Raw genomic sequence first — 12,068 nt, forward strand, 5'->3', positions numbered from 1 at the left:
CTAGCTCATAGATCTTTTAGTTCATCTGTTCCTTTTCTGAGAGACATTAGACAAGTCACTTACAAGTTACTACAGTTACTACTAAACTTTGACTCTCTCACCTATAAAACACAATACCTGTCCTTGCTTTGTCATAAGAGCATGATGAGATTCCAAAGGTAACTTAAAACCAAACTATTTAATCTGTGCATTATTGTAAGATTTTAATATTTAATTACATAGTTCAAACAATCTAAGACAAATTGGCCAAAGCTACTTAGGCAGTAATTATTTTCACGTTCTTATTTTCTTTAAACACCCATGACAGCAAAGAATAAATTATCTTATCTAACAAGAGCCATGAAATGATGAAAGAAGTTCCTACCAACCTTGCCATTTGCTTATAAGCCTCTTCAGCTACTGCAAAGATGTGAGGATCCATGTCACCCATATTCTGGCCACTGTATGCATTAATAATATCTTCTCCATAAATAGGCAGCTGTTCATAGGGATTTATAGCTACTAGGACTATTCCTGGGAATGGGGGAGAGGGTGAGAAAGAAAATGAAATCAGTGATATCCCAATGGGCACATCAAGCTTGGTAAAGTGAAGCAACACAAAATCTTGTTTCAATTCAGTTCATACTAAACTAATTAATTGCTCAAAGGTCAAAATATATCACAGTCATTGCCATTCTAAATTATTATACATAATCCTAACTAACCTGGGCTAGATTGTTTAAAACAATGTGACCTGGATAGGGATGGGGCTCAGAAGCAGGGGACTTGTCAATCATTCAGAAACCTCTGGGTTTTATCTCCGTTGTGGAAAAGGAAAAATAACAGTGTTTTAAACAATTTAAATATTTAGTTTTAAAAAACTGCAGGCTGAAGAGATGGCTCAAGGGTAAAGAGCACTAGCCGACCTTGCTGAGGATCTGAGTTCAGGTCCCAGCACCCATGTCAGGCAGCTCACAACTGCCTGTAACTCCAATTCCTAGGAATCAGACCTTCTAGACTTTGCAAGCACCAAAATGCATGGACACACACACGCTCATTTCTAGAGATTTATCCAATGAAATAATCAGAGATTCATTAAAAGGGTTTTCTTTTAGAAGAATCTCACACTGGTAGTCATACAGTGAAAACAGAAACCAACAAAACATATACTAGAATCACTGTGATTCTACATGAGCATTGTTCCGCACCACAGATTACTGAGTATTCTGAATTCTGAAGAATACTAAGTGTCATAGAAAGTGGAGATAGTTGGGAGGCAGAGGCAGGCGGATCACTGTGAGTTCGAGACCAGCCTGGTCTACAAGAGCTAGTTCCAGGACAGGCTCCAAAACCACAGAGAAACTCTGTCTCGAAAAACCAAAAAAAAAAAGAAAGTGGAGATAGGTGAAGAATCAGAAGTTCAAGGTTATCCTCAGCTACATAATGCATTCCAGAACAGTCTGGGCTATACGAGATACTGTCTCAAAAGAAAAAAAAACATGATATGTGCAAAAAAATAAATAAATAAATTGAAAGGCTGGTGAGAGGGCTCAGTAGTTAAGAGAGCTGCTTTTGGACAGGACCTGGGTTTGGCTCCCAGCACCACATGTGGTTCATCACCACCCATAACTCCAGTTCCAGGGCATCTAATACCCTCTTCTGACCTCCACAGGCACCTGATATGTTATACATGTGGTGTACATATCACATACAAACATGCAGACAAACGCTCATACATATAAAATAAATCTTAAAATATAAATTGAAGAAAAACAAAGAAAATATTTAAATAAGAGGGAGAAAGAAAGGTTATCATTAAGGGTATGTAAGACAAATTCTCTTGAGAGGAAAAAGTGGCTGTGCCTGCTTAAATAGACAATAGTGAAATCATGATAAACACGACATGGGCCAGCAAGCCAATGAGCACACAAAAGAGTGAACACCTGGATCTGGACCTCAGAAGAGCCATGATTAGTAGGAGAGAGGGAAGATCATGAGGGAGAAGAGCCAGAGAAGTGGGAGGAAATAACTATGAACAAAATAGAGAAGAGAAAGACAAAGACAGATGGGGCTAGGAGAAGAACTGCAGCCATGCACACATGTTCCAGCTTCACTTTGGAGAAAACCATCATGAGCTGGGCTGCTGGCTGATAGCACTGCAGGAAAGAGACACTCGTCACATGTCAGTCCTGGGTGTCTAGGTAAGGATAAAGGTAGCACGTTACCTTCACCTGCACCAAATGCCAGTCTGTGGACACCTACTCTTCATGGAGTAGGTTTTCACGAGATGAAAAGGACTGGTGATTTCAGCACTGGACCTGTTCTTTTTAAGTTGAGTGAAACCATGTAAATTCACAAGTAACTTTATCTGGCATGAACTGTAACCAGCTACTGGATACTGGCAAATCCTTCTGATAACTTCAAAGTGATTTTGTATGTATGAGAAATTCAACCAAGTTGGTTTTCCCCATCTGCACTTCCATTACTACATCCACCAAAGGAAAGCTTATAGCTCATCAGGAAAGCACTTACCACAATATGTATAAATAAGTTTGGAATCGATGAAACGAACGCGGAGATTATGCAACACAGCAGGCTCATGAAGATAGCTGAGGGCTGTGAGATCATTTTCTCCAACAAGTATGTCAGGGTTCCGTAAGTGAGGCAGCTCCTTGGTCTTTGGATCTAGACGGTATTCCAAATCCTGAGGACAAAGATGCAATATCTAGGTCAATAATGATGAACATGAAACAGACCTATGCACTTGATTATTCCCTATTTCTGATTTGCCTCTTGGCTTTTAAATGTATTTATTTTCTATCATTTTTCTATTAACAGAGAAACTAGTAAAAATGGCAAACAATAAGGAGTGGTTTCTTTTCCAACAGACATAAATCTGCACAAATAATTTAAAATTTTATTTTTATATTTAATTATGCATGTATGCATGTGTGTAGTGTGTGAGGGTGTATGTGTGTACATGATACAGTTGTCTAGACTAGACATTGGATTTCCTGGAATTGGAATTATAGGCATGAGCTGCCCAATGCAGGGAACCAATCTCTGGTCCTCTGGAAGAGCAATATATACTCTTACCTACTGAACCATTGCTCCAGCACCACTGTAAATGGTTTTTGTTAATATAGTGGAAGAAATCAGAGTGTGGAGATTTTTTTTTTAAGGCAGAGATTCTCTGTAGCTTTGGAGCCTGTCCTGGAACTAGCTCTTATAGACCAGGTTGGCCTTGAAATCACAGAGATCCTCCTGCCTCTGTCTCCCTAGTGCTGGGATTAAAGGTGTCCACCACGACTGCTCAGCTGGAGTGTAAAGATTTTTTACCCAGAAAATTTCAACCATTAGATGAGCTCTCATCTTCCTCTTCATTCTATGTATGGGAAAGGATATAAGAGGTCAAGAGCTTAGTTTTAAAGTCAGTCTGACCTGGGTTCAAAACCTAATACTGACACTTAACTTCTATGTAGCTTTGTGTGCATTATTTAAACTAAGTTTTTCATTTGTAAGGTGGTTTAACAAAAACAGCTCAAAAACTTTGGAAAAAAATTAAAGACGCAATGCTTAGCACAATCTGAGAACCCCTAAGATTTCTGAAGCCCTAAGGACCCCAAGAGTCCCCTGAAATTACGTGCCACACTGTGTGTACATATTTATACATACAAGACCTGAATTTGATCCCCACATAGAGAAATGAAAGCAACTCCTGAACCTGTCCTTTGACCTGTATATGTGCATCATGGCAAGAACACATATATATACACATACATGAATATGTACACTAAATGTCAAAATAAATGTAAGGAGTACTACGCATTATAAAATCATAGGTATATGGGATTTTTTGACAACACCAATTATGAAAGCTGCCACTTTACTATATATTAAGGACAAATAGTATAGGCCAAGTGAAAAGAAGAAAAGATGGGTTCAATTATAGCGGAACATACTCGTTTGTTACTAATGAAGATGTACAGAGAAGTCAAATTTTCATTAGGTAGAAATGGATTAGCATACAGGAAAGGCATGGAGCTTTGTGCCTTTCCCCTCTGTTAGCTCCTGCAGGGATGAGGTCCTTTTCTGTGGCTGACTGCTCACTGCACTGGCTCTGTCAGTCCACCTCTGTTTCCTTACTGCTCCAATCTGAGTGCTTTAGATTCCCTTCACTACATTCTGTTTGCCTGCCCACCTTCGATGACATGTTTGGGGTCAGGAACCTCACTGATCTTTTCTGTTTGTGTCTAGATAGTGTGACAATATGGACTGATATCACACCCTGGAGGATGTGGGGCTTTAGATATGCTCATGATCTTCATGGTTTGATAATACAATTCATCGTATAGTTCCAGAACAGCAGACGGTCATCCAAGAATGTTTTTCTCAGTCTTCATAGAAGGATGGTGCAATTATTTGGTCAGTATAGGAAAATAAAATGGAACTGGGATATTAGAGAAGACACTAACAAGGCAAGAGTCATCTGTAACATATTTATAAAAATTCCCTCTTGGAATGGCTATAATCTGCTTCTCTGAAATGCAAATAAATGTGCACTCTAGTATTGCAAAGACCATGGGTTTTTTTTCTATTGTATTCTAGGACCTAAACTACTGTATTTCCTAAAAAGGAAATTGGTCAGTTGCAGGGAGACTTTGTCTATTTTTCTCACTTGCATCCTGTTCTAAGAATTGCTCTTCCTCCTCTTTTTTTCTCTTTTTGTTTGTTTTTTGTTTTTGAAACACGGGATCTCATGTATCCCTGGCTGGCCTTAAGTAGTTCAGAATAACTTACAAACTTCTGATTCTCCACTCTATTTCCCAAGTACTGGGACAACACTGTGCATGACTATATAGGGTTGATGACTTGCTTTTGTTAATTACACTGATTTCAGGCAAATCTATCTGATGCCTCTGAACCTAATAACCCATAGAGCTGTGAACTGACATTAGAAAATATAGGCCAACAGGTCTAACAGAGTGCCTAATACTATAAAGCAGACAAATAATAAATGTTGGATACTGTAATTCTGTAGCTTGACATTCAGGGCTTCCTTAATCTGGTCTAATCCATATCCATAGTACCTTCTCTGAAACACAAACTTCACTATTTGTATTCTAAAACACTAATTACTCTCCATATACTAGTGAAGATCAAGAGTTTTTATATTATTTTATTATTAATTATGAAGACTTGGCCTTAGCTCAGGTTTCTGTCCCAACTAGCTCTTATAATTTAACCTGTTTTTTTTTTAATTAATCTTCATTCTGCCACGTGGTTCAATTACCTTTCCTCTGTACCTACCTGAATGACATGAAATAGTACCTCCAAACAACAATAACAAAACCAAATAAAATAGAAATAGTAATAGCCCTACTCGTAGTATTATTGTAAAGATTAAAATAATTGTCATGGGTTCAGTGATATACACCTTTAGTACCAGAAGAGGCAGAGAAAGGTGAATCTCAATGAGATCCAATCCAGCCTGGTCTGTAAAGAGAGTTCTGGGCTAGGCAGTGCTCAATTGTGAGACATTGTCTTTAAAAAAATGAATTGTCTTTTGGGTTTTTTTTTTTTGGTCCAATAGCCAGGCAGGAAGTATAGGCGGGTCAACCAGACAGGAAGTAGAGGTGGGGCAATGAGAACAGGAAAATTCTGAGAAGGAGGAAGCCCATTCTCCCCAGTCCTGCCCAGACCACCAGGATATGACCTGCACTGCTGAAAAAGGTACAGAGCCATGTGGCTAACATAGATAAGAATAATGGGTTAATATAAAGCTACAAGAGCTAATAAGAAGCCTGAGCTAATGGGACAATCAGTTTATAATCTTATGGAGACCTCTGTGTGATTTTCTCTAGGGCTAAACGGATAAAGATACACAGAGAACCTGTCTCAAAAAGCCAAAAAGTAAAAATAAAAGAACTGGAGGTTTAAATAAAGCCACGTAAAGATGAAAAATACACAGAGAATCTTGATACTGTATGTCATCATGCTCTCTTTGAATTGTTTGAATGCTGAGGAAAGAGCAACAGCTCCTAAAAGATATTTGTTTATAAATGCTGCTGAATTAATCCAAGATAGGTATTTTGAAAATACCTTGACTTCAAAATTGAAGTCAAAAGGTATGTTACTTTGGAGAAGAGATTTTGCTTTTGTTTCCACAGGAAATGAGAGACTGTGGATTCATTCTGAGTTAAGAAAAATCAGGTTTGATCAAGGAAGACCACCTGAGAAATCTCCGGAAGGAACAGATGGCCCAGCTGTCAGAGTTCTACATCCAGAACAGATTCAAGATGCTGCCTGAGATGATCAAGCCTCATAGAATACTCCAGTTAGGACTTGATCATAACTCTAAATTTTCTTAAGGTCCCCATAAGATTATTAGCGCCCCCAACCAGCGGGAAGTAGCCTGAAATACTATGCCCACATTCCCAAAAAATACACTATGGATATTTTCCTTTGTTAAAAAAAAAAAGAGAGGGGAAAGTGGTGTGGGAGAATTGTCTATATTTGGTCAATCATGTTTTAAATAAATGCTGATTGGCCAGGCATGGAGTATAGGCAGGTCAACCAGACAGGAAGTAGAGGTGGGGTGAGGAGAACAGGAGAATTCTGGGAAGGAGGAAGCCCATTTCTCCCCATCCTTCCCAGAGCACCTAAGAAGCAGGATGTGACCTGCCCTGCTGAAAAAGGTACAGAGCCATGTGGCTAACATAGATAAGAATAATGGGTTAAGATAAGCTACAAGAGCTAATAAGAAGCCTGAGCTAATGGGCCAATCCGTTTATCATTAATATAGACTCTCTGTGTAATTTCTTTGGGGCTTACCGGCTGTGGGAACTGGGCAGGACAGAAACCCCAACTAGCAGGACCTCATGTTACATTTGTCTTTTTTTTTTTTTTGAGGCAAGTTCCCCTTTTTTTAAAATTTTTTTTAAAACAATCTTTTTTTATTTTACATACCAATCCCAATTTCCTCTCCCTCCCCTCCTTTTGCTCCCCCCACATTTCCCCTACCCCACACCCCTTCCACTCCTCAGAGAAGGTGAGGCCTCCCATGGGAAGTCAACAAAGTCGGACACATCATTTGATGCAGGACCAAGGCCCTCCACGCTGTATCTAGGCTGAGCAAAGTATCCCTCCACATGGAATGGGCTCCAAAGAGCCAGATCATGAACTAGGGATAAATACTGGTTCTACAACCAGTTGCCCTACAAATTGCCCACACCACACAACTGTCACCCACATTCAGAAGGCCTAGTTCAGTCTTACGCAGGTTCCCCAGCTGTCAGTCCAGAGTCAATGAGCTCCCACTGGCTCTGGTCAGCTGTTTCTGTGAGCTTCCCCATCACTGTCTTGACCTTTCTGCTTATATTATCACTCCTCCCTCTCTACAACTGGACTCCAGGAGCTCAGCCCAGTGCTTAGCTGTGGATCTCTACATCTGCTTCTGTCAGCTATTAGATGAAGGTTCTATGATGACAATTAAGGCAGTCATCAATATGATTATGGGGGAAGGGCAGTTTAGGTACCCTCTCCACTAATGCTCATATTCTTAGCTTGGGTCATGCTTGTGTATTCCTGGGAATTTTCCTAGTGGAAGGTTTCTTGCTAACCCCATAATAGCTCCCTCTATCAAGATATCTCTTCACTTGCTCTCCTTCTCTATTCTTCTCCCAACCTTCCCGATCCCTCACATATTCCTCCCCCCTCCCCTTTCTCTCTTCTCACTCCCTTTTACCCTATACCACTTGCTCTCAATTTACTTACGAGATCTTCTCTATTTCCCCTTTCTGGGGGATCCATGTATATCTCTTAGAGTCCTCCTTGTTTCCTGTGAGTTAACCCAGACCCAGAAAGACAAACATAGTATGTACTTACTCTTAAGTGGATATCAGACATAAAGCAAAGGATAACCACCCTACAGGCCACAACCCCAGAGAAGCCAGGAAACAAGAAGGACCCTAAGAGATGAACTGTCTTAAAAGAGTTAGAATCATGCTTGATACTCAGTAAGTACTCAATGCATGGGTTAATCATTTGAAAAATAAACATACACTTGTTTTAACATTGCGGTGGTTTCAATGATAAATGTCCCCTTAGGATCAGGCATTTAAATACCTGGTGCCCAGTTGGTCACTGTGCTGGGAGGTGTGGAGAGGTAGCCCTGCTGAAGGAATGCACTAGGATGGGCTTGGGGAGTATACATGCAGCCTTGCCCCAGTTCTAGGTTGATCTCTCTGCCTCATGCTTGTGGTAAAATATGTGATCTCAGCTTCTTGCTCCCACCACACCTGCCACTTGCTGCCATACTTTCCCAGCATAACAGACTTCTTATCCCTCTGGACTCTAAGTCCAAATAAACTCTTCTTCTGTAAGATGCTTCTGCTGTGGTGTTTTATCACAGCAGCAGAAAGGCCATTAATACAGAAGTTGAAACCAAAAAGCAGGCTGTTGCTGTGAAAACCAGACTACGTGGGGTTTTTGAAGGAATATGGAATCTTTGGAACTCTGTACTAGAAAAGGGCTAAATGCTGTAAATGGAGTTTAGCAGGTTGTTCTAGACAGTGATGCTGTCTCCCAGCGCCAGCCAGTAAGCATCATTCCTCCATGGTCACTGCTTAGTTCTTGTCTCCAAGTCCCTGCCTTGAGCTCCTTACTCAGCTTCCCTTGACAATGAATGTAAGCTGTAAGATGAAATAATACCTTTCCTCCTCAAATTAGTTTTAGTCATGGCGTTTATCACAGCAACAGGGAAACAGGGTAGAAGTCTTGAGAACCCTAGTGCTGCCCTATTCTAATTCCTAATTATTTAGCGTTACATGTAGTTATATCAAGTTCCCCTGGCTAGATTATGATTTTTCTTACTTTGCTTTAAATTTTTAAATTACACTTATTTATTAATGTATGGGAGGAGGCATACACATGTACACATGCATCTACCATGACACACAGGTGGAAGCCAGAGGACAAGTTTCTGGAACTGGTTTTCTCCTTCTATCATACAGATCCTGAGGATTAAACTCAGGTCATCAGGTTTTGTGGCAAGGATCTTTATCTCCTGAGCCATCTCACCATCCCTTGTTCTATGTATTTAAACAATAACTCATTATATAGACCAAGCTGGACTCAAACTTGCAATTCTCCTGCCCCAGCCTCCTGTATGCTAGGAATACAGGAATGAGACACTGTACCTAACTTAAATTGAAAGTTCTTCTAAAGGTTTTATTATTTTAGTCATACACACACACACACACACACACACACACACAATTTGGTCATATTCCCCCTCCTATTCCCTTTTATTATCCCCTCCCTCTTCCACTGAGTCCTTTCTTCTTCCCAAGAAACTCCCTCCTACTTTCATGTCTATGGGGAGATAGGGGTCGGAAGTGGGTAGGGGCAGATCCCATTGCATCTGATTAGGGTTGTCTGCATGAACATGGGTTGGGGTCATTAACTCAAGGAAGAGCAACTTACCAGTGGCTGCACCACTGAGGAATATGACTCCCCATCCCTAGAAATCATTTACTACCTGTAACTCTTCAGGGAGGAGTGGGGACTCATAAGACCCTTCTCCATCCAGGCTGCAATGCTAATGGGCCTAGTCCTATGTAGGCAGTCACAGCTGCTGTGAGCTTAAGGTGCAACAGCCATGCCATGTCAGGAAAACAGCATTCTATAGAAACCCCACCCCCGCCGGGCGGTGGTGGCGCACGCCTTTAATCTCAGCACTCGGGAGGCAGAGGCAGGCGGATCTCTGTGAGTTCGAGGCCAGCCTGGTCTACAAGAGCTAGTTCTGGGACCGGCACCAAAGCTACAGAGAAACCCTGTCTCGAAAAACCAAGAAAAAAAGAAAAAAAAAAGAAACCCCACCCCCATCCTGACATCCTCCAGCTCCTACATTCATCCTCTCTCATCTTCTGCAATGTTTTTTGAGCCTTGGAGAGGGTAATATAGATGCCCCCAAATAAGGTTGAGCACTTAACACTGGGACTATAAATTCTTTAAAGAAAATGAATGCCACAAAGTTCTGTTTAAGAAGAAGGATGACATAGCCTGCCAAATGCACTGGACAGATTAAAAGCTTTGGAACAAAGATGAGTTCACTGACACAGAATACCGAATATACAGGGCTGCTTGTAAGGTCTTCTGGTGACTACAAAATGCTTCATATACAACAGCTCCTTGGTAAATATTTCCCAAATATCAAATCTTAGACAGGCACTTAGTTATTATGAACTAAGTGCAATGCTTTTCTAAACATAAAACATGGATGCAGAGGTACCTCTTTAGTATTAAAATTAGAAATTAAAGCAAATTTGATAATCACAATAAATGTAGAAGCTAAAATGACGGTGTTTTAAAGCATGACTTGTTTTTACTGGCTTCTATGTAGAGTGCAGAAAAAGTATCATTTTATCAAAATAGTAAATAATAATATTAAAGTAATTCAATATTTGTGCTATAATTGGGATTAAGGAAATTATAGTAAGATTTTATCTTTCACCCTCCATCACTTCAGGCTAAACACAAGAAATGAAGGCAAAATTCTCACCTTCCCTTCCTCAAGGTGAAGTAGCAGCACTTTATCTCCAGGCTTATAATCTTTGAGCAACTCTGCTGACTTCCACACTTCCTCGGGATCAGGGATCCAAACCCTGGCAAACTAGAAGACAAAAAGGAAAGAAATTTAAGCTAACAAATCAATCACTTAACAACCATATTTACAACATATCACATTATAACTTCACTTATAATTAATTTATAAAAAAGCATCTTAAGCAAGGTATGGTGGTGCGTGTCTTCAGCCCACTACTGGAAGGGGAAGGAAGATCAGAAATTCAAGGTCAGTCTTAGTTATACAGTAAGACCTGGGACCTGTTTCAAAAAAGAACAAACAAAACAACAAAACAGAACTCTGAGCTATATGAAATCTGCCTCATTTTTTTTGTTGTTAGAGGCACCATTTCATTTACATACTCCAGCCTGGCCTTAACCTCACAGTCCTTCTGCTTAGTCCTGCTGAGTACTGTGATTACAGGTATATACCATGCCTGCAATGACCCTCACTTTTAAAATTAGAATAGAAAAGTAGGTTAGCTCCAGTACCACTACTGTTCCCAAATTATATAAATAATGTGCTCTGAAAAAATAACCAAAATTAAAACCTAGCTTTGCTTTATATAGTAAATGTAATTTGGGGTAAAAATTTATATATAATGTCTATTTTCAAAGTTCTAGGATGGTAATTCGACAGCACAGTCATCTCTTTATGGTAGCATTCGCAATCTAAATCTTTCATTGTGGTTTCCTCATCTGCAAAGCCATGGTGACATCCCAGATACCCTTCAGGAACCATTCTAGTGGGGAGATAAGAAATAAGTGTGTGGCCTTAAGTCACAGGTAATTCATAGACTGCATATCTACAATTTTCTTTGAAAAAAATTATTGCTTATTTTAACAGTTTAAGAAAAACATTGTTATTTGAAATTTTGCACACAGTATTTTATAAAGATTAATAAGAATGATATTTGACTAGCAATACATTTGGGTCAAGTAGCCTCAATACCATGAGAACCACAAAATCCTAAAACTATAGCTTCAACTAGTTTTTATCTAGACCTAAGTCAGACAGGTAATCTTGAGAAAAAGTACAAAATATTTTAATATTTAATATGTATATATCATAATGTAGAACAAGCTAGATCTAGTTAACTGAGGAATACATACTGATATCAGCCAGACTAAATCTCTTCTCTGATCTGTACTTATATTGTCATTTTATGTAAAACCATCTCCATATCAATCCTCCCTCCATCTCTCCCCCTTACTCTCTCCCTTCCTCCTGCCCTCCTTCCTTCCAGTAATGGCAGTGCTGAAGACCGAACTAATGCTAGGCAAACACGATCACTGACCTGAACGCTTAGTAGTTTCCAATCCCCTTTTACAGTTGGAAACAAGGTCGCACTAAAAAGGCTTTAACTTGCTATGTAGACCAGACAGGCCTTGCTGCAGCCAACCAAGTAGCTAGAACTACAGGTATGCACCACCATGCTCAGCTAGACTTGAATGGTGTATGT

At 39.8% G+C, this 12,068-nt stretch overlaps 1 protein-coding gene across 4 annotated transcripts in view; it reads right to left on the bottom strand.

Moving 5' to 3' along the window:
• Myo5a (myosin VA) overlaps nt 1-12,068 on the bottom strand; it is a 167,012-nt gene that overhangs the window by 110,145 nt on the left and 44,799 nt on the right. For all 4 annotated transcript variants that reach the window (XM_075965249.1, XM_075965248.1, XM_075965247.1 and 1 more), the window contains exons 2-4: nt 10,544-10,654; nt 2,512-2,683; nt 369-513 (exon numbers count right to left, since the gene is read on the bottom strand). In XM_075965249.1, the coding sequence (XP_075821364.1) occupies nt 369-513; nt 2,512-2,683; nt 10,544-10,654 (428 nt within the window). The remainder of the gene's footprint in view (nt 1-368; nt 514-2,511; nt 2,684-10,543; nt 10,655-12,068) is intronic.

This window comes from Microtus pennsylvanicus, chromosome 3, assembly GCF_037038515.1.
Source record: "Microtus pennsylvanicus isolate mMicPen1 chromosome 3, mMicPen1.hap1, whole genome shotgun sequence".
Lineage (NCBI taxonomy): Eukaryota > Metazoa > Chordata > Mammalia > Rodentia > Cricetidae > Microtus > Microtus pennsylvanicus.